The sequence below is a fragment of the Haliotis cracherodii genome, unplaced genomic scaffold (assembly GCF_022045235.1).
Source record: "Haliotis cracherodii isolate W230 unplaced genomic scaffold, xgHalCrac1.p SCAF_3, whole genome shotgun sequence".
Lineage (NCBI taxonomy): Eukaryota > Metazoa > Mollusca > Gastropoda > Lepetellida > Haliotidae > Haliotis > Haliotis cracherodii.
Window position 1 is genome coordinate 68370620 of NW_027266286.1, and position 20287 is coordinate 68390906.

At 40.9% G+C, this 20287-nt stretch overlaps 2 protein-coding genes across 2 annotated transcripts in view; one reads left to right on the forward strand and one right to left on the reverse strand.

Moving 5' to 3' along the window:
* Window positions 1-13019, reverse strand: part of LOC139473734 (serine-protein kinase ATM-like) — an 88859-nt gene extending 75840 nt beyond the window's left edge. Inside the window, exons 1-8 of the mRNA XM_071256462.1 lie at window positions 12905-13019; window positions 11201-11290; window positions 9655-9783; window positions 6940-7084; window positions 5993-6157; window positions 4499-4664; window positions 2246-2408; window positions 779-883 (exon numbers count right to left, since the gene is read on the reverse strand). Of these exons, the coding sequence (XP_071112563.1) occupies window positions 779-883; window positions 2246-2408; window positions 4499-4664; window positions 5993-6157; window positions 6940-7084; window positions 9655-9783; window positions 11201-11272 (945 nt within the window). The 5' untranslated portion in view covers window positions 11273-11290; window positions 12905-13019. The remainder of the gene's footprint in view (window positions 1-778; window positions 884-2245; window positions 2409-4498; window positions 4665-5992; window positions 6158-6939; window positions 7085-9654; window positions 9784-11200; window positions 11291-12904) is intronic.
* Window positions 13020-13234: 215 nt separating this feature from the next.
* On the forward strand, window positions 13235-18580 carry LOC139474541 (c-Myc-binding protein-like). Its single transcript, XM_071257598.1, has 5 exons — window positions 13235-13329; window positions 14142-14214; window positions 14572-14620; window positions 15956-16085; window positions 17222-18580. The coding sequence occupies exons 1-5, from the start codon at window positions 13315-13317 to the stop codon at window positions 17267-17269; spliced, it is 315 nt and encodes a 104-aa protein (XP_071113699.1). The 5' UTR covers window positions 13235-13314; the 3' UTR covers window positions 17270-18580.
* Window positions 18581-20287: the final 1707 nt, after the last annotated feature.

Consider the following 20287-nt stretch of genomic DNA (forward strand, 5'->3'; position numbering starts at 1 on the left):
CGACTGGGCTACCCGTACCCCCAGTCTGTCAATAATCAACCTGGGCCCGGCACTATCAGGAGAGGAACTAACCAGTTATAATACACTGTACTATTATTATCAGTTTGGGTTGGTCTCTCAGCACAAAATAGTTGACTCTTCACTGTTCATGTAGTGCATGAAAGAGAATCTCTTTATCCTTACATGTTCGCAGATGTCAGTGCTATATTTAGTGTCAGCATTCAGCATGTCATCAGTGTCATCTAACACAGTAAATATTATTAAAACAGTAAGAAGCATGCTTTGTCAATGTCAGAATGATGAGATCTGACTGGTTCACGTGATCTTCATAAAATACTATTTATCCCGCCTTGGAGTTTAATTAATTTCTCAGTGAAAGAATAAATCCATTATAGCCAGTGACAAACCAGACAGGCTATGCTTTGATTTCTGAAGAGAGTAAATCCCTTATACCCTGCTTCGAAGTAAAAAGCCGCATGCTTTTTCTGAGTCAAAGTAAGTCACGTGACATAGCACAAGTTAACTCAATCGAACAGCTGTTTTCTATCAATTTTGAATTTGTTTTAATTCATTTACAATGTCATATTAAAACATGTCCGTAAGATAAATTTGTTGTTGCAGTATCACGAGGGGTACATGTGGTTTTCGCAACTGGCTCGTGGTATCAAGTCTTACGCAGGACGCATAAACCACATGTACGCCTCGTGATACTGCTAGAACTCATAATGTTGACATGTAATGTCTGCTACTGAGGTTATATCTTGGTCTTCCCACTCACCCTCCACAGCTCCTTGTCCAGGGTGAGCTCACCGGTCTCGGGCGTCTTCACTCCCCCAGGGTGATGGGCCTGCATCTGTAGCCTCAGGAACTCCACAATCTCATCCTGAGGAACACACACCAGTTACTCATAAAACTCCAAGAACTCCACAATCTCATCCTGAGGAACACACACCAGTTACTCATAAAACTCCAAGAACTCCACAATCTCATCCTGAGGAACACACACCAGTTACTCATAAAACTCCAAGAACTCCACAATCTCATCCTGAGGAACACACACCAGTTACTCATAAAACTCCAATAACTCCACAATCTCACCCTGATGGTGAGACAAATAGTGATGCTGAAAGAGTGATTGTCGGGTAGGGTACTACAGAATGTATGCCTGGTCCCCTGGATGAAATTACAATTCAGAAAGGTTCCCTAGACGAACACAAATAGACTAAAAGGAAGAGTGAAAGAAGCATCTAAAACTATGTATATTCTAGAGATAGTTTTAAGTTGAACATAATATATGTTTCTGTACTTTTGTCAGAAGTGATGCTCAAACACTGCAATAAATTGGAAAGATAAAAAGAGCTTACTTATCCAGATTGGAGGATAACTTACTCATGCCCAGAGGCGGATACAGCTTTTTGAAAAGTGGGGGTGCACAACTAAGATCTATTTATTGTCTTTGGTGGTAATCTATACAGAAATAAAGATTTCATGGACAATTAAGATTTTGTAATCAATATAACTAGATCTTATTGAAGATGACTATCACTTCCTGTTAATATGCTGTAAGTTTGATCAGTATTTACTTTAAATTATTAAATTAATGCGCCTCCAAATAAATGCAACAAACTGGAAGGCAGACGGCAAGAAAAAAGGTGTAGATCCGAGTGTAAGTGTGATGAAGAATATCCATTCATGCTGGGTCATTTCGACCTTTGATGAATCACTGTGTTGCGTGGGTGGCGTCTGTCTTGACTTGACTGTAGAAGTCCTCACCCCAGCAATGATAACTCAATGGAAGTCCATTATGTCATTTCTAGTGTTTGAATGACATGTCGTTCTCAACATACCGTGATGTGGAAATAGATAGTTTTTTTATTCTATATTCAAGTTGGTATTTCCGATATTCAAAGTTTGCAGTGAGGCCATTTCATCAATTAATCAAGTTGAATTTATGCGAGCAAAGTCCACTTACATTTAGTTGATAGTTTTGGTGAGATGAATCAGTGAGTGACTTGAGTTTAATGTTGCTAGTAGCGATGTTGCAGCCACAGCACAGCAGGTGACAATAGTAATGGGCTTCTCACTATGAGTGAGTGAGTGATTATGGTTTTACATCAGTTCTAGCAATATTCCAGCAGGGGATACCAGAAATAGGCTTTACACATTGTACCTATGGGCATGACGAGCAACCGATTTAACCACTAAGCTACCCGACACGCCTCGGAGATGAATCATTATGATGTACCTTGATGAGGTCGGTGGGCCTGTTGTTCCACAGATACAGGAGGTTGATGAAGATGGTCTCTCCCAGTTTACAGATCTGGATCCTGCAGCTTGGTGCTATCTTCCTGACGAACACATTCAGTGCTGACAACAGATGCTCCAGCACTTGGGTCCGAGGTTCCTGTCTGGGGGACACACAAACAATCACACAAGTGTCACTGCTGTTATCACCTACATATATAATCCATGCTGGACCTACTGGAGGTTCAACCAATCAATGTCAGTCAACAACCATTACTCATGACAATACCCGTGAAGGTCTTCAGCAACCCATGCTTATCGCAAGAGGCGACTATGCTCGTTGTAAGACGCAACAAATGTGACCGGGTGACAGGGCTCGCTGACTTGGTTGATGCATGTCATCATGTCCCAATTGCGTAGATCATTGCTCATGATGTCAACGACTGGATTGTCTGACCCGATTATTTACAAACTGCCATCATATAGCTTGAATAGTGCTGAGTGTTGAGTTAAACAACAAACAAACCAATCTCATTAAAATCAGATCTAAGTTCTTGATGCCGCTAAACAAAGATCTGAGGATATCCAATTACGAGTCATGTCAGAACAACGTTTCACTAACTTTGACCGACTACTGAAACGACAAACAAGAAGTCGACATCAGCCAATTAGAAAACAGCTTTACGGCACTCGTTTCAACCTGGCAACTTCCATTTAAGGTTACGCTTGCAATTGTATGGCAGTGCTTTCCACATACTCCTCCATTCAAATGTTTATCCCACGGAAGCGAGACAGAGACGATAATTTTCACGGAATCAGTTGTAAGGGCTGTAACTGTCGATCGGAAAACCCGGTGTTAATGTTTCCAAGGTTAGAAAACACATTCCAACTGTCACTTTAATGATCGGGTAAGCGATGCTTTGATTGGTCGTATGAAAGGTCGCTCTGACGTAAGCCATAATGGGATGTCCTCAGATCTTTGTTTAGCGATAGCAAGAACTAAGATCTGATTTTAATGAGATTGCAAACAAACAAACAAACCAATGACATCATTCACTCATTCATATAGCATGCTTTCTTCCTTAACCATGTTAACGTGAAAAAATCACAATCTGTAAGCTTTTGAATCCTATCAAAGATGGTGGCAAAGATCCATGCCATGTGGAAATGACAATCGGTTAGGTTGCACCTTGTCACCACCCAACCCTCAGTCCTTACAACATGGAAACTATGAGCATATAATAACACAGGTGTACACAGGTAACAACTACATTCCACTCACAGACACAGTATCAAGTGTATACAGTTCTTACACTCTTGAAGGCCATCCTACCTTATGTTCTTGAAGGCCATCCTACCTTATGTCCTTGAAGGCCATCCTACCTTATGTTCTTAAAGGCCATCCTACGTTATGTTCTTGAAGGCCACCCTACGTTATGTTCTTGAAGGCCGCCCTACCTTATGTTCGTGAAGGCCGTCCTACGATATGTTCTTGAAGGATGCCCAACCTTATGTTCTTGAAGGCCGCCCTACTTTATGTTCTTGAAGGCCATCCTACCTTATGTCCTTGAAGGCCATCCTACCTTATGTTCTTAAAGGCCGCCCTACTTTATGTTCTTGAGGGCCACCCTATCTTATGTTCTTGAAGGTTGCCCTACCTTATGTTCTTGAGGGTCGCCCTACCTTATGTCCTTGAAGGCCATCCTACCTTATGTCCTTGAAGGCCATCCTACCTTATGTTCTTGAAGACCGCTCTACTTTATGTTCTTGAGGGCAGCTCTACCTTATGTTCTTGAGGGGAGCCCTACCTTATGTTCTCGAGGGCAGCTCTACCTTATGTTCTTGAGGGCAGGCCTACCTTATGTTCTCGAGGGTCGCCCTATTTTGCTTGAGGGCAGCCCCACCTTATGTTCTTGAAGGCCATCCTACCTTATGTTCTTGAAGGCCATCCTACCTTATGCTCTTGAGGGTTGCCCTATTTTACATTCTTAAAAGTCGCCCTACCTTATGTTCTTGAGGGCAACCCCACCTTATGTTCTTGAGGGCAGGCCTACCTTATGCTCTTGAGGGCAGCCCTTCCTTATGTTCTTGAGGGCAGCCCTACCTTATGTTCTTGAGGGTCGTCCTATTTTACATTCTTAAAAGTCGCCCTACCTTATGTTCTTGAGGGCAGTCCTACCTTATGTTCTTGAGGGCAGTCCTACCTTATGCTCTTGAGGGCAGCCCTACCTTATGCTCTTGAGGGCAGCCCTACCTTATGTTCTTGAAGACTTCAGTAAAGAAGACCAGCATGTTTCTGTGCTGCAGATCACACTGTCTTGCCGCTCCGCTGAGGATGGTACGGACAAGTCTGACGAGGACCACTCGGTCGATGCTGCAGTCGGGGTCCAGGTACAGACGACAGTACCGCAGAAGCAAGTCTGGTGGGGATGAAAAAGCTGGTAAATATTCATGATTATGATGAAATGTTGGCCATACTTAACACCTTTGGTAACAATACTTGATAAAACATCCAAAAAGCAAACCCTACCTCAGGATTCTGACCTCCCACCTCAATATGCTCTTGTCAGGATTCTGACATCTCACCTCAAGTAGCTCTGCTTGCCAGTAAACTGGCCTCCCACCTCAAGGTGCTCTCCTTGCCAGGATTCTGACCTCCCACCTCAATGTGTTCTTGTCAGGATTCTGACCTCTCACCTCAAGCAGCTCTGCTTAACAGTAAACTGGCCTCCCACCTCAAGGTGGTCTCCTTGCCAGGTTTCTGACCTAAACCTTTAAAGTGCTTTCCTTGTCAGGATTCTGACCTCCAACCTCAGGGAGATCTCCTTGTCAGGATTCCTACCTCCAACATCAAGGTGCTCTCCTTGCCATGATTCTGACTTTCAACCTCAAGGTACTCACCTTGCCATGATTCAGAGATCCCACCTCAGGGAGCTCTCAAGGTCTCCAGGAATCTGATTCACAACACAAAGAGGCTACAAGCGTATAGTTGACAAAGTCATCTATATCCCCCACCCATTATGGTCCCAAACCAAGTAATTGACCCAACATTTCTCTTAGCCCATGTCAAAAAAGCGGCAATGGAAATTCTAAAATAAACATTTCTAAAACTCCTTAATATAAACAATAAAAACATAAACAATAAAAATTTCTAAAAGTGCTATATATCAAAAGGCACCAGTTCAGTATGTGCCTGGTAGACATGCAAAGTTTTGTAAGAAAGTATTTAATGTTTTTTGAGTTACACTCTGGAAACAAACACCACCCCTGTAGAACGTAAGTCCAACTTATTGCCATTGAAACGTGAAAAATAAAAATTTCTAAAATTCCTAAATAGCAAGAGGCACCAGTCCAGTATGTGTCTGGTAAACATGCACAGTTTTTGTTGGAAAGTATTAAATGGGTTTTGAGTTATGCTCCGGAAACAAACTCTACCCTATAGAAACTAAGTCCAACTTGTTGCCATGGAAACGTTAAACATAAAAATTTATAAAATTCCTTAATAGCAAAAGGCACCAGTTCAGCATGAGTGTCATAGACATGCAAAGTTTTGTAGAGAAATATTTAACGGTTTCTGAGTTATGCTCCGGAAACAATTTCGGGACACACCCACCCACACACCCACACACATACACACACAAAACCCACCCACACACCCATCCACACACACACACACACACACACAGACGGAACCCATTTCTATATCCCCCACCAACTTCGTTGGGGCGGGGGATAATAAGGAACTCACCATGCCAGGATCTTGACTTGATGTCGACCCAATACTTGCGGACAGGCAGGACATTCTTCAGCAGGATGGTGCTGTAGTCCAACCCATAGGCAGCGCAGGTGTAGTCGTCTTCCAGGATCTCGTTGATGTGACTCAGGACATTGGAACACTTCAGTCGAGGCCCACCTGCATCAGTCATTTACATCAGCGGTGACATGGACTTCATTCCATCATCGAGCACAGATGAATCCAGCGATAAAGATCCACACAAGAAAATGTCATCAACCTCCGAAAACTATGGATGATGTCAGTTTCTTTTTTGGTGGTTTGGTTGGTTGTTTAATGCCGCACTCATTAACATTCCAGCTATATGACAGCGGTCTGTAAATAATCGAGTCTGGACCAGGAAATCCAGTGATTGACAACACGTGCATCGATCCACGAAATGGGGATCGATGGCATGCATCAACCAAGTCAGCGAGCCTGACCACCTGATCCTGTTTGTTGCCTTTTACAGCAAGCATGAATTGCTGAAGATCTATTCTACCCCAGATCTTCACTGGTCTCACACTTTCTAAATATGTACAAGTATGTATGCATATATAGACTTTTGACAGGTCAACTGGGTAAATGGCTTTTAAATAACAGCAAGTCCCCTGCTGGTACATGGTATTAGTGGAACAATACACCGATAATTTACTTTTAGATACAAATATCTATCAGAGTCGCATGCAAAGAAAATATTCTTTAATATATGTTGACCAAACACTAGTTACTAGCAAAAATGAGTAGCGAGAAAGATGGCTTACGCACCACACATAAAAGCACATGCAAGTATCATGATACGTATTTGATCGTGAGCAATGTATCGTGATACATATCAGATTTCTCAGTAAGTGCATCATCCCAGCCCTCACCCATGGCCAAAGGACCAGCAGCTAAGTCAACCCCTGTACCAGGAAACTCACGTTTATCAGCAACTCTGACAAAGAACTTGAAGAATCCACTAATCTCTTGCTTCTTCTTCTCCTTATTGAGCTTGGCTGCTGCACTGACACTTTCCTTGGCCTTCTGAAGAGCTGCAGTTTCCAGACGGATGTACAACACCACGCCCTGCAGACACACATACACTGTAAGTTCTTAACTGATTTTGAGGGGTACATTATTGCTGTACCAGAATTTTTATGTGAAAAATGCGGGGTGGGTGTTGGAAAATCCAAAATGGCTGTTACTGGCCGTATACGGTCACATATTAGGTCAGCAACAACCATCTTGGATTTTTACTGACGGTATACGGGCTCATATGGGGTTAGTAGTTCTGCTCTCTGATTGGTCAAACTCACTTTGAGGCATAATAAGGTGTGATGTACCCAGTGTGTGAGCCTCACGGCTCAGGGTACATAGACTCACACACAGGGTACATCACACCATATGCCCCAAGGGATCAGTTGGCAACAAATTTATCTCAACGACATTCATTCACGTGTCTGCAGTTTAAACCGAGTTAGTAAAAATCATAGCAAAAGAACTGAGTTACTTCCCTTTACCCAATGCATTCAGATAAACATCATTCACATCAACAATATTTATGTGAACACTGAATTCCAGCCAACTTCCAACACTATTATACACAACGAGACAGTCCAGTTTCAAGACTTTCGGCAGTGATAAAATTTTGGACATTCATGAGTGCACTTTCAGAACTGGTTCTCAGGCAATGTTTTTTAAAAATATAGTGCGGGCAGGCGACGTATTCTTTTGTTGCTATTGTTGTTGCTGTTGTTGCTCAAACTAGTATGTAACCAAATAAATAGTTGTGTAACCATAAAACAAATGTGTACAATCAACTTGGAAAAGGGCCTCCCTACATAAATGTATTCATTGACAAGTAAATACTGGAATACAGTATTTGACTATCGTTGGACTTGGAATATTTAAGGATGTTTTAAAACTATTTTTAAATGAAAAATAAAAACGAAACATTCGGCAAACTTAATGATGATGCTGGCGGTGCCTGAGAACCAAGTCTATTATTTTTTCTAGCTTTATTCTTATGTGGTCATTCACAGATTTCATAATTTAAATCTGTACAAACCGAATTCGGGGTTAACCATTGCGTTTCAATTTAGAAACCACCTCCTAACACAGGAATTAAGTGCTGCGGAACTTTACTAATTTCACATTTCACAAATACGGATAGTTATCGTGTAAATATGTTCATATTTCATAGAGACAAGGTTTAATACATTTCTACTTATCAATTTGATGGTGACTTAAACCTAATATTAGCAAGTTTATGATTTTGCATGTATAAAGTATCTCATTTTATTATAATTTTTTAATTTGACGTTTACAGGATAAACAGCTCGATCTTCCACTGGACGAGAGGTCGGTCACATGAAGGCGCGAAATTGACGTTCATAAGTGTATGAACGACACAATTTGATGTTCATACATTTTCACGAGACCGTGTTCTTGAAATGATGTAAACACTGACGGACTACTTCCACATTCCTTGGGAAACCCTTGGGAATTCCCTAGCACGAAAACATACATAAGCGTTCCTTCTGGTCATTTAGAACCTTCAATTTTGGTCTCAGCGTTTCAGTATGCATTGAGAAAAGTCAGAGAGCTTGACTGCATGATTGTTGACGAATATCCTCGCTACGGCCCATCCTAATGAACAAACGAAGAAATGCACATCCAAACTATCGTCAGTATCCACTCGATCCATGTCTAGGCTGACAGTGACCGTCTCCAGCATCTACAAATTTACCTTAGTGTCTGTTTGACGCATCAATAATCACCTTTCAATGATCGGTCAGTTGATCAATGATAACTAACACATGTAACCGCCACAGGTTCATTAACAACTTCGGAAATCTCCTGTAATGTTTATTGTGTCGGCCATCTTGGCCGTCTTGTTTGACATCTTGTACTTGATGTAAATTTATTACGACACGCTGTCATTGTGACTGACTTACTGAGGTAGTTCTTTACAGACCTTTCTCATCTAATGGTGATATTTGAACACATGTGTTGTGAAAGATGTTTCTGAAGAGCAAGTTGTGCATCCATACGCTCATGTCACCTCTCTTTTTGAGGAACTATTTTATTCCGCGATACAGCTGGTTGTTGTATGGCTGTCAGTGTAAACATGAAGTCACACATACTAAATAAAATTGTGTTTAGATCTTGGCCTACATCCTTTGAGGTAAGAAATTGACTTTCACTTTGTGTGAGTTCATTGGAGTATGAACCTTCAAAGAGTGAGGGCCAATCATTGTATGAACGTTGTCGCAAGCTCCGATGTTCACACAAAGTGAAGGTCAATTCTTAAGTAACATATAAACTTGGCGACAACTTGTCAGATGGATCATCCTGGGCGTCAGAAGACAATCATGGGTGTTTCTTGATATATTTAGGCAACTGTCCCCCAAATCTACTACTTAATATTTCGGTTTTCGACATAAAAAACGAGGACAAAAATAATAACAATTCACGAGAATAAAAAAGACATTTCACAGGAAACATGTAATTTATTTTCAAATTCACAATAACGGGACTGTTGAGAAATAATGTATCACAGCTGATTCATAAAGTGAAATATCGATTCATGGCAATCTATAAGAGCCAGTAATGTTTACCCGCGGTATACAGTGGTATATGGTTATCTCACATACCTTCATGAAGACATCATCCCATGTTATGAGGCGATTATTGTTCCTGGCACATTTTTCATCTGTGTTCCGGTCCAAACTCTTGATCACAGAATTTTTATCAAGCAACTGTCTCAACTTCTCAACACTTTTCTGAAATGAAAGAAAAGGATATATTTGCCAATACTGCCTACAAATCACGATCCTGATCACCCAATGGTCTTAACCCAACTTGTTATACGCACAGGGGAATCTGGAGCAGAACAGGTCCCCAGTACCCCCTGCTTGTCATAAGGTTGGTTTGGTTGGTTGGTTTGTTGTTTTACGCCGCCCTCAGCAATATTCCAGCTATATGACGGCGGTCTGTAAATAATCGAGTCTGGACAAGACAATCCAGTGACTGACATCATGAACATCGATCCATGTAGTTGGGTTCGATGACATGCATCAATCAAGTCAGCAAGCCTGACCACCCGATCCCGTTAGTCGCCTTTTACGACAAGCATAGTCGCCTTTTACGGCAAGCATGGGTTGCTGAAGACCTATTCATAAGGTACAGTGAGAGAGTAAGTGGGTATGGTTTTACGTAACTTCGAGCAACATCCCACCGACATTCCAGCAACATTCCTGTGGGGAAAAACAGAAGTGGGCTTCACACAGTAGCAATGTGGGGAATCGAATCTGTGTCTTTGGCGTGACGAGCGAACACTTAACTACTAGGTTGCCCGACGCCCCTCGTGAGAGAGAACTAAAGCAGATCTGGGTATGACAATGTTTGCCCACGCTGAATGTCACTGTGATGTGATAGTGCGTATCATTGCTCTTGCTATCAATGCAAGTTTGCCTGGCCCTGATTTAATTATGGACACTGTGGGCTAGGCATTGTTAGTTTGTTTTTGTTGTTCAAAACCTGAAGTCTTCAATATTCCAGCTATGTGACACCGGCCTTTGATGACCAAGTCTGGACCAGACAATTGTGTGATCGATATTGTGAGCAGCCATCACTGCCGTCATGGCTAACATAACATGCAATCAACCAAGTCACTGATTCTGACAATCCGATCCATTTACCACCTCTTGCGACCAACTTAGGTTTTTGGGGACCTATTCTAAACCAGAATCCTGATGGGGCTTGTTAGACCAGAGGGTGACATCATACAATCCACATCATAGGTCACCCACATTTATCACCCCATGTTCATTGAGATCAGCTCTTGCAACTAGCATAGTGAGCTGGGACCTGTCTGTTCTGGAAACCATACAAGACAATTGAAAATATGAGCACATGTTGCAGAGATGTTTGTTGTTTAACTCAGCAATATTCCAGCTATATGACGGCGGTCTGTAAATAATAGAGTCTGGGCCAGACCATCCAGTGATAGACATTATGGGCATCGATCCACACAATTGGGATACGATGACATGCATCAACACAGTCTGACCACCCATTAGTCGCCTCTTACAAAAAGCATAGTGGCCAGTTACGGCAAGCATGGGTTGCTGAAGACCTGTTCTACCCCCGATCTTCACGGGTCTAATGATGGATTGCGGCATCCTTTGGTCCACCTACTTTCCTTTCTGTAACCTTGTCCGTGTCCAGGCCGCGACAGCAGCTCATCAGATCTGACAGGTTGTCCATCATAGATGGTCAGCAGCTGATCTGAATATTGAATTTGACATGTTCGTGAAAGGTGAAAAAAGAAAACAAAAGCACTGATGGGTAAAACAATCGGTATACCGAAATGAAAGTCTGTCCTGACCTGATGCATACTCCTAAAACAACTACTGATTAGAAGGATCAATTAGAAAGCTAGTTGCTTTAAGAAAAAAATCTTTGCTTTTACTCAAACCTTATGTTGCTTATAACCTCTACAGATGATCATGATAGACTGTCTGATAGACTGCCAAGGCAAGGGAGTAAACTGACTGTTGAAGTCCAGTTTCAACCCTTGCCATACGAGGATGGAATTTCTGGATATTGGCTATTACGAGTTATGTCCCTTTTATGTCCCTCCCATTGACAAATCAGATTCATTGCATTTGATTCAAACAAAATGGCGGCACCCAACCCCTCAAGATCTGTATTGCAACAGGTCCTACTTCGCTAAGTGGATCAAATCAAATTAACCGAAATCTGCAAACGGATTAAGAACCGGATGTTGATTTTGTTACAAGAGTCTGATTGGACTATCCATAGACTCGTTGGACCAGCCAAAATATATCTCCAATACTCCAGGCTAGTTCAGCAAGGGTGGAAACTGGACTTTTGTAGTCAGTTAACTCCCTTGCCTCGGGAAGAGTGAGTGAGTTGGGTTTTAATGCCACTTTTAACAGTATTGCAGATATATGGGGGCGTGTCAGCTTAATGTGGGAGGAAAGCCTGATGTGATGCAGGTCTCAGACGTTTACCACATCGGTGAAACCCACTAGCACGGGTATGGTGCTGACAAACCTAGAAACATAATCAGGGCGAACCGGGAATCCAATCCACAATCATAGGTTTTGGGTGTGCCCAGGGGACGCAACTCTGCACAGCGAATCGTGGCGCCTTACTCGACTGGGCCACCCTCACATCAGCACCCAATTTTATACTTTCATGTGCATGCACAGTAGCCATTTTCTCTGTGAAACTCAAAATTTAATAAAAATTGGGGGCACAAATTGTACAGATTTTACCTTTAAATACATTGGATTAATTTGATAAAAAAGATTGACTTTCCTTACCCTAATTGAGACCTTACGCTATAAAGGATCGTATAGGTGTGCCTTACCTTAAGAATTGTGAAGAGGTGTTTGATCAGATAGGGGATCCAAGGGCTAAGGATAGAGTTAGGGGTAACCTACCACACCACAACACAACTAACCCTAAGGATCGAAGAGGCAAGCAATATCTGTGAAGCGAGAGCCACAGCCAGGCTTTAGAAATTGGCACTAGTCCTGTAGTCATGGCCAAACTGCCCAATAGTTAAGGTATCATAAGGACTAGTAGAAATTTACCATTTTGAAGGTTTTGCTATAGATCTATATACATGTACATGATATATGTTATCATCACAAGGACTAGTGGACTAATAATGTTAAATTTCGCACTAGTAAGATGCGCCAGAAAAATGCAGCATTGTTACCTAAATCTATAAAGATGATAGGAATATACCTACATATACATTTATCATTTGTTGATACACTGATTTCCCAGTTGCATTATCAGTTTATCTGTCAACACAAGATGGGTCAAGTTAGACTTATTCTCATGAAACAAGAGAAAAGATTATACCCAAGAGAATAATGATATGCGACCGTCTGCCCTTCAGATGTTGACACATCCTAGCATCAGGTAGGAGGGTGCCACATCAATATCTGTCAGATCCATTTTCGTTTTTGACAAGCTCTTGTAAACAATCCCACATGTTCAAATATGGCGGTAAATTTACGGTTATCTCCCTTTGTAAAATGTAATATTAAAAACATTCACATTTTTATCGTGATATTATACAAAACATATTTCAATGATATTAGAATATGTTTTAAGTGACAAAATACAAAATAAGCATAATCATATTTTTATCACAAAAAAACTTCAAGTTCCGGTCATGCGCATTATCGCTGTAGCAACCTGAAAGTTGTTGAAAATCTTTCGCCGTCGCTAATATCTATCACATTTCTTCAGGACTCCGTTCCATCACAATGACCACCTACAGGGTAAGTTTGTATTTGTACACGATATAATCATTTACAGTTTCTTGAAAAGAGATATAGATTCGAAAGCTATTCTCTGGTAATTTAACTGCAAGTTTCGTGACCACCATCCAAATATTTTTACAGCTCTAGGTTAGGCTACCACGTTTTTATTCTAAAACACATTTTCGACCAAATGAGTAATGCTGGAGTTCATGCTCTTCCACTACTGTAGTTGTAGCTGTTAACGTACAAGCTGTTTTATAGTTTGGTTAATATTAACCATAAGAAGAACCGACAACGTAATGGTAACTAATGGGCCTCTGCAGGATACCAGTAGGCTAACTGTTGCATGTCAAATATATATCGGGTTTTTTCTTCAAATTTACAGATGTTACTGTTGTTCAGTATTTTATGTCTGGAAATTCAATTTGTGACTGACAGGAAAAGGTGCTCCAGACAACAGAGATATGAGATGTGTACACTGTGTACTTCTGCATACATATAAACATGATATATGACATGACTGAAGCACCTGTTTGAGAGAATACAAACTGTGATCTCTCCTCGCATTTTAGACAGTAAATACATTGCTATAAGCTGTATGATGAATATATTATTGCTAATGAATTGCTAAAAGACTGTAAGTGACTCATCTCCCAAATGTGTTAGATCTAATTGCAAATCTAATTAACAACGAGTAGAGTATTCTTGTGTGTGTGTGAGAATATTTAGTAAGCTCAGCCTGCCTTAGTGATCATGGTGGTAGAGATGAATTATGGTAACCATTACTACAAATACTAAGCTCACAATAACCAGAAGTATTTGGTTGCCAGGCAGCTGATTCCAAGAGAGAGGAGTTCAGGAAATACCTGGAAAAGGCAGGTGTCTTGGACGCTCTCACAAAAGGTAAGCATTAATGCCTATATGGGAGCATGTGCTGTGCTGCTATTGGTACTGTAAACATGACAGATATGTGGCAGTATAGTCATGTTACTTCAAGTGTCATTTTAATTACTATCAATTCTGCATGTTCTAACAATGTCAATGGAATTGAATATTGTGTTGGTAATCATGGTAATGACACATACTGTATCCATGCAAAATATGATTGTTTAGAGTTTGTAGTGGGTTTTCTGTGTGATCAGATTTAGTGGCAATGTTTCAACTTTATCATGGTCACCACAGCAAATGAACAATTCATTGTTCATTTGATTATTTTTTTCATACTTGCTCTTATTTACAAAAATGTTCTTTTTTCCACAGTTCTTGTTGGACTTTATGAAGAGCCAGAGAAACCAAACAATGCTCTTGAGTATCCTTTCTCATCAGAGGAACTGTTTATACCAGTTAACATTGCTAATATGGAATAGTGAAATTTGATTTTGAAGTAACCGGGGTCAAGGGTTTAGTGGAATATATTTGTAAATAGCATCCTTTTATTGGTGAAAGAGTGTTTTAATCTGCAAAAAACGGCCCAGTCGGCACTGTGCAGAGTTTCGATCCTTGGGTACGCCAGAAACGTACGATAGTGTGTTCGAATCCCGGTTCGCAGATTATGTTTATAGGTTTATCCGCACCATACCTGTGCTCGTGGGTTTCACCAGAGTGAGTGAGTTTTGGTTTAACGCCGCTTTTAACAGTATTTCAGTTATATCACAGCGTGTCAGCTTGATGTGGGAGGAAAGCCCAAAGTGATGTGGGCCTCAGACATTTACCACATCGGTAAAACCCACGAGCACTTGCTGACAAACCTAGAAACATAAGCGGGACGAACCAGGATTCGAACCCACAGTCATAGGTTTCTGGCGTGCACAAGGGACGCAACTCTGCACAGCAAATCGCGGCGCCTTAGACGACTGGGCCACCCATGCCCCCTTCACCAAAGTGGTAAACATCTGAGACCTGCATCACTTCGGGCTTTCGCCGTGATATAACTGGAATACTGTTAAAGGCGGTGTTATACCCAACTTACTCACTCAGTCCTTTCTTTTGGTTATAGATTGGTCCACCCAGAATATGGGTTACCATGGTTACACAAATTTTTTCAGTTTATCATCAGTCACACATTTTTCTCCAAATTTGACTGTTTATTGTGTTTATATGAATTTTCATGTCATTCAATAACTATTATAATGATCAATAACTGCTGTTGATTTTGTTTATTATTTTCATAAATAACACTTTTAGAGATGTTTTCGTGCCACATGCAGAATTCCATGGACCATTGACAGAAATCTTCGGTCCTCTCAGATGGTCACTTGTACGATTAACGGGACCCATCTCTTCCATACATGTTATGTTCTCTTCTGATCATAACTTGTTTCCATTGCAAATGGATCTAATTTGACAGATATTTGTCACATGAGCAAGCATACTTGTGAACCTTTATATGCCACTCAAAAGAAGTTAAGGCCCACCCGATTCTTATTTTCTTTTGAATAGCGTACATTGAATGGGTCACCGCTAGGGTAGACACACATTGGGAGTAAACTGGTCTTGAGTCATTGTACGTTGATAATGTTGACCAGTGTCAACCCTTTGTTTTGTCTGAGATTCCATTATGTAGCTGGAATAGAGGCCATGGTACAGATGCCCCTTGTCCCCACTCCCCCACTGCAACATGTGGTTACGGTCCTTGACAGTACAGCTTCTTGCGTCAGCATATCGGAGCAGCTGGTCCAGATACAGCTGATGTAGAAGCCCTCAAGCTCGAGGTGTCTGAACTGAGGACTAAGTGTGAGCAGCTCCAGGAAGAGAACAATGAACTCAAATCTAAGGTAGGTAGGGAGTTGTGTGTGGATAATGGTAGACTTGTGTTCAGAATTAAGGCTTAATATGAAAAATTCCAAGGATCAATAGCTGTTATTCCTGAAAGTAGATTCAAATTCTACAATCTCTTTCTCTGGCATATACAGAACCGCACTGTCATTACAATTACAATTATGGACCCGTGAAGATTCCGGGGTAGAATAGGTCTTCAGCAACCCGTGCTTGCCGTAATGACTATGCTTGTCGTAAAAGGCGACTAACAGGATCGGGTGGTCAGGCTCGCTGACTTGGTTGATTCATGTCATCGATCCCAAATGAGTGGATCGATGCTAATGATATTAATCACTGGATTGTCTGGTCCAGACTTGATTGTTTACAGACCGCCGTCATATAGCAAGTATGACTGTTGAAATGACTCTGAGCAGGTCTTTTGAGTCTCAGTGCTTGCTGGAGATAGGCTTGGGTTACTTATAGAGCTATGGTTTCCATTCAGGATGACCTGCTTGAATCACATGCTGAATCAATTTTGGTACTGAAGTTATTATTGGTAAATAGTCTCATTGACATTTGAGAACTCAACAGAGTGGATTTTAGCAGCTGACTGCATGTTTCATGCATTGAAGCAGCCTAGACAAGGACATACTGAACATTTATACTATTGATCGTACTGTCATCATATTCTGTGTTAGAATTGGTCCCCAGCAATCTATGCTTGTCATTAGATGCAACTTGGCAACAGGTTGTTATGCTCTGAAACTTGGTTGATTGCATGTTATCTGTCCTGAAGACGCGAAGCTTTGCTCGTGTCTATTACTAGATTGTCTGGTCCAGACTCAAACATTTACAGGACACTGTCATATAGCTGGAATGTGTAATATTACCACGAGTAGGGCCTAAGCAAGCTATGCTGGTCTTAAAGAGGCCACCAAATGGATCAGGTGGTCAGGCATGTGACTTGGTGTGATATCGTATCCTCGTACCCCGATGGCATGGATCGTTACTCACAATATCGATGACTCGATTATTTATAGGCCACTGTCCATGCTGTCATATAGCTGAAATATTGCCGAGTAAATAGCCTTATAAACAAAAAAACAAACCATTCTGTCAGAAAAATATCAGTGTAAAAATGTTTATTTTACAGATGCAGCAATATGAGCCCCAAGCAGAGCAGGAGGCGCCGGAAAACTAGCCAGTCCATCCATCCTTCCATCTGTCCATCCAGATTATATATATATGTGTACAGCGAACAATGTACATAGATGTATATAACATTAAATCATTCCATCTGCAGTCGCCACTGTTCCAGCATCTTGATACGGCTACATGGCTGCTTCCATCATGCTCCTCATGACAGTCTGTTGACACAAGTGGAAATATGCTGTATCTTCTATTCAACAGTAATAGCATTGTCAACCGAATGGTTGTAATAAGTACTAAATGGCAATATATTCTCTCTTTGAGCTCAGTTTGGCTAGGATGAACAAGATGTTTGTGTTTCATGGTTGTTTACATTGCTTTGGTCTCATGGTTTGAGCAGGCAAAAGTAAATAATTTTGGTTTAGTTTGAAAAGTAAAGTATCTATGGTCAATATTTCTTTGTGATATCTAAAATGTTTCTGAGATTCCATTTTTATTTGTGGTGCATTTTTTGTGTGAACAAATGCATATTTTCTTTGGAAGATTGTTAAGGTATATTTTCTTTTCTCTTTATATTCTGTAGGGAAGGATGTCAGGGCCACAATAAATGATTATTTGTACCTTTGATCTTTTTTCACAATGTGGCTTGGTAGCCTAGTGGAAGGCATTTGCTCTTGGCACAAAAAAACCTGGTTTCGATTCCCCGAATGGAAACAATGTGATGAGCCAATTTCTGTTGTCCCCTGCCATACAGTATAATTTTATTGCTGGAATATTGCTAATACTGGCTGAAACACTGCCCACTCTTTTTTCACGAAGTGGTGATTTACAGTTTCTGTTTAAATGGCAACAAATTCTTTTTTCAAAAGCTAAAGAAAATGTCATCTATCCTAAGCAGAGTATTTCATAGGTCCATTTATTATCCTCAATATTGGGTTCATTGAAGAAGTACTTGAATGCAGTTGCTTTGTCATAATCAAACAATAACTGGCAAGAAAATACTTTCCAAAGAACAAATAGTTAATTTGTTGTGGCCTAAGTTATTTAATGTCTCAAAGTGAACACCCCCTTATTATGAAAGAGATTCAATTTCTGTTTACGATTGTGTTCCATCAAAATGTGTTTTTATCTTATGTTACCATGGTTACCTGTTGAAAAGGTTGGTCTCTTGAAAATGGCGAGGCACTCAGAATGCTAATGTTGTGCATTGAATACTGAGGTGGTTTCTTTCTTACCAGCTAATTATTTAACTGTTCAAGTGTTACAGTGGTAGTAGTAGGCGCTGGTTAGCCATTGTTAGTAACTTATGCTGTTTATGTACATTGTCAACAAGTTTGTTCCATTAAAGAATACTTCAAATCTTCAGTCTCATTGTTCTTTTTACTTTAACATAGCGGCGTTCAGGTAACCTAGTGGTTAAAGTGTTCGCTCGTCACGCCGAAGACCTGGGTTCGATTCCCGACATGGGTACACTGTGTGAAGCCAATTTCTGGTGTCTCTCGCCGTGATATCGCTGGAATATTGCTAAAAGCGGCGTAAAACCAAACTCACTCACTGCTTTAACATAACTTGGAACATGAGGTGTTTGCTTATCCCAACTTGGATGTTTCCAACAAATTGTGGGATCTTGTCATGCCCAAAGCTTGGGTTTGATTATCCACATGGGTGCAATGTGTGAAGCTCATTTATGGTGTCCCTTGTCGTGAAGTTGCTGGAATAAAAGCTTTATAAAACTGTACTCATAGACTCACACCAACCAATTATGAACCATGTGACATGTGACACCAAAAAGAGTCATGAGGTGAGACCAGAAATCAACAAAAAGCAGTTGTCATTGAGTAGAGATTCATCACCAACTGGGTGCACAAATGGTGGACTTAATTTTCTTCTAAAAGGATTATTGTATCAGTTGGCATCTGGGTTTTCAGATCAGCTTGTCATTGACAGTGTGAGCTTATGTGATGGATCTTCCCTCTCTGATGGCACTTAAACTTGTTGGTATAAATTTCACAGTGTTTTTTTAACAGTTGACGATCCCCCACGATTACTTGTCAGAGTTGGTATTTTCTTAAGCCAATGTATGTATTTGAAGGTGATTTTTGTGGCAAATGATTTCTTGATATTGAAGGTCAAGGTCGCTGCTTTGCAATAAACATTCAAAGTACTTATAACACCAACAGCCAAATAAGCTTTGGTTGATGTTTGTGACATTTTAAAGTCACCATAGTTCAGAAAAACAACATAGCCAACGAATTGAACATCTGTATATATAATACAATTAATGAAAGCTATCATAATCCCAGAATCACCTTTGATTTGTATGAAATATAGCATGCCTGATCCCTGTTATTCCATGCTAGTAATCTTGGACCAATGGCTAGCAGTCACCATCAATTCATTATACTCTCAGGATCAGGGTGGTGAATTGGTCTTCAGCAATTATGCTTGTTCTAGGAAGCCACACGGGATCGTGTGGCCAGGCTCACTGACTTGGTTGATGCAGGTCATCGTATCCCAACTGTGTGGATCGATACGCATGATGTCAATCACTGGGGTGTCTGGTCCAGACTTGTTTATTCAGAGACCCCGTCATGTTGCTGGAATATTGCTGATTGCAGTGTTAAATAACAAACAAACAGAAAAACAAAAACCGATGCTCCGGAGTAAATGTTTCTTTCATCTTTTAGGAGCATAGGCCCAGCTGTGTAAGTGCCTTCGCTGAGTATGCTTGTCGTAAAAGGCGACTAACGGGATCGGGTGGTCAGGCTCACTGACTTGGTTGATACATGTCATCGATCCCAGTTACGTGGATCCATGCTCGTGATATTAATCACTGGATTGTCTGGTCCAGACTCGATTATTTACAGACCGCCGTCATATAGCTTTAATATTGCTGAGTGCGGCGTTAAACAACAAACCAACCAACCAACCCTTCGCTGAGTTGCGTCCCTTAGACACACCAGAAACCTGTGATCGTAAGTTCAAATCCTGATATGCCCAGATTATGTTTCTAGGTCTGCCGGCACCATACCCATGCTCCTGGGTTTCACCAAAGTGGTAAACGTCGGAG

What these genes read in the sequence shown, in the direction of transcription:
- LOC139474541 (XM_071257598.1), top strand. An exon ending in CTTGGACGCTCTCACAAAAG is followed by an intron (nt 14,215 to 14,571) that starts GTAAGCATTAAT and finishes TTTTTTCCACAG; the next exon opens with TTCTTGTTGGACTTTATGAA. An exon ending in AAACCAAACAATGCTCTTGA is followed by an intron (nt 14,621 to 15,955) that starts GTATCCTTTCTC and finishes TTGACAGTACAG; the next exon opens with CTTCTTGCGTCAGCATATCG.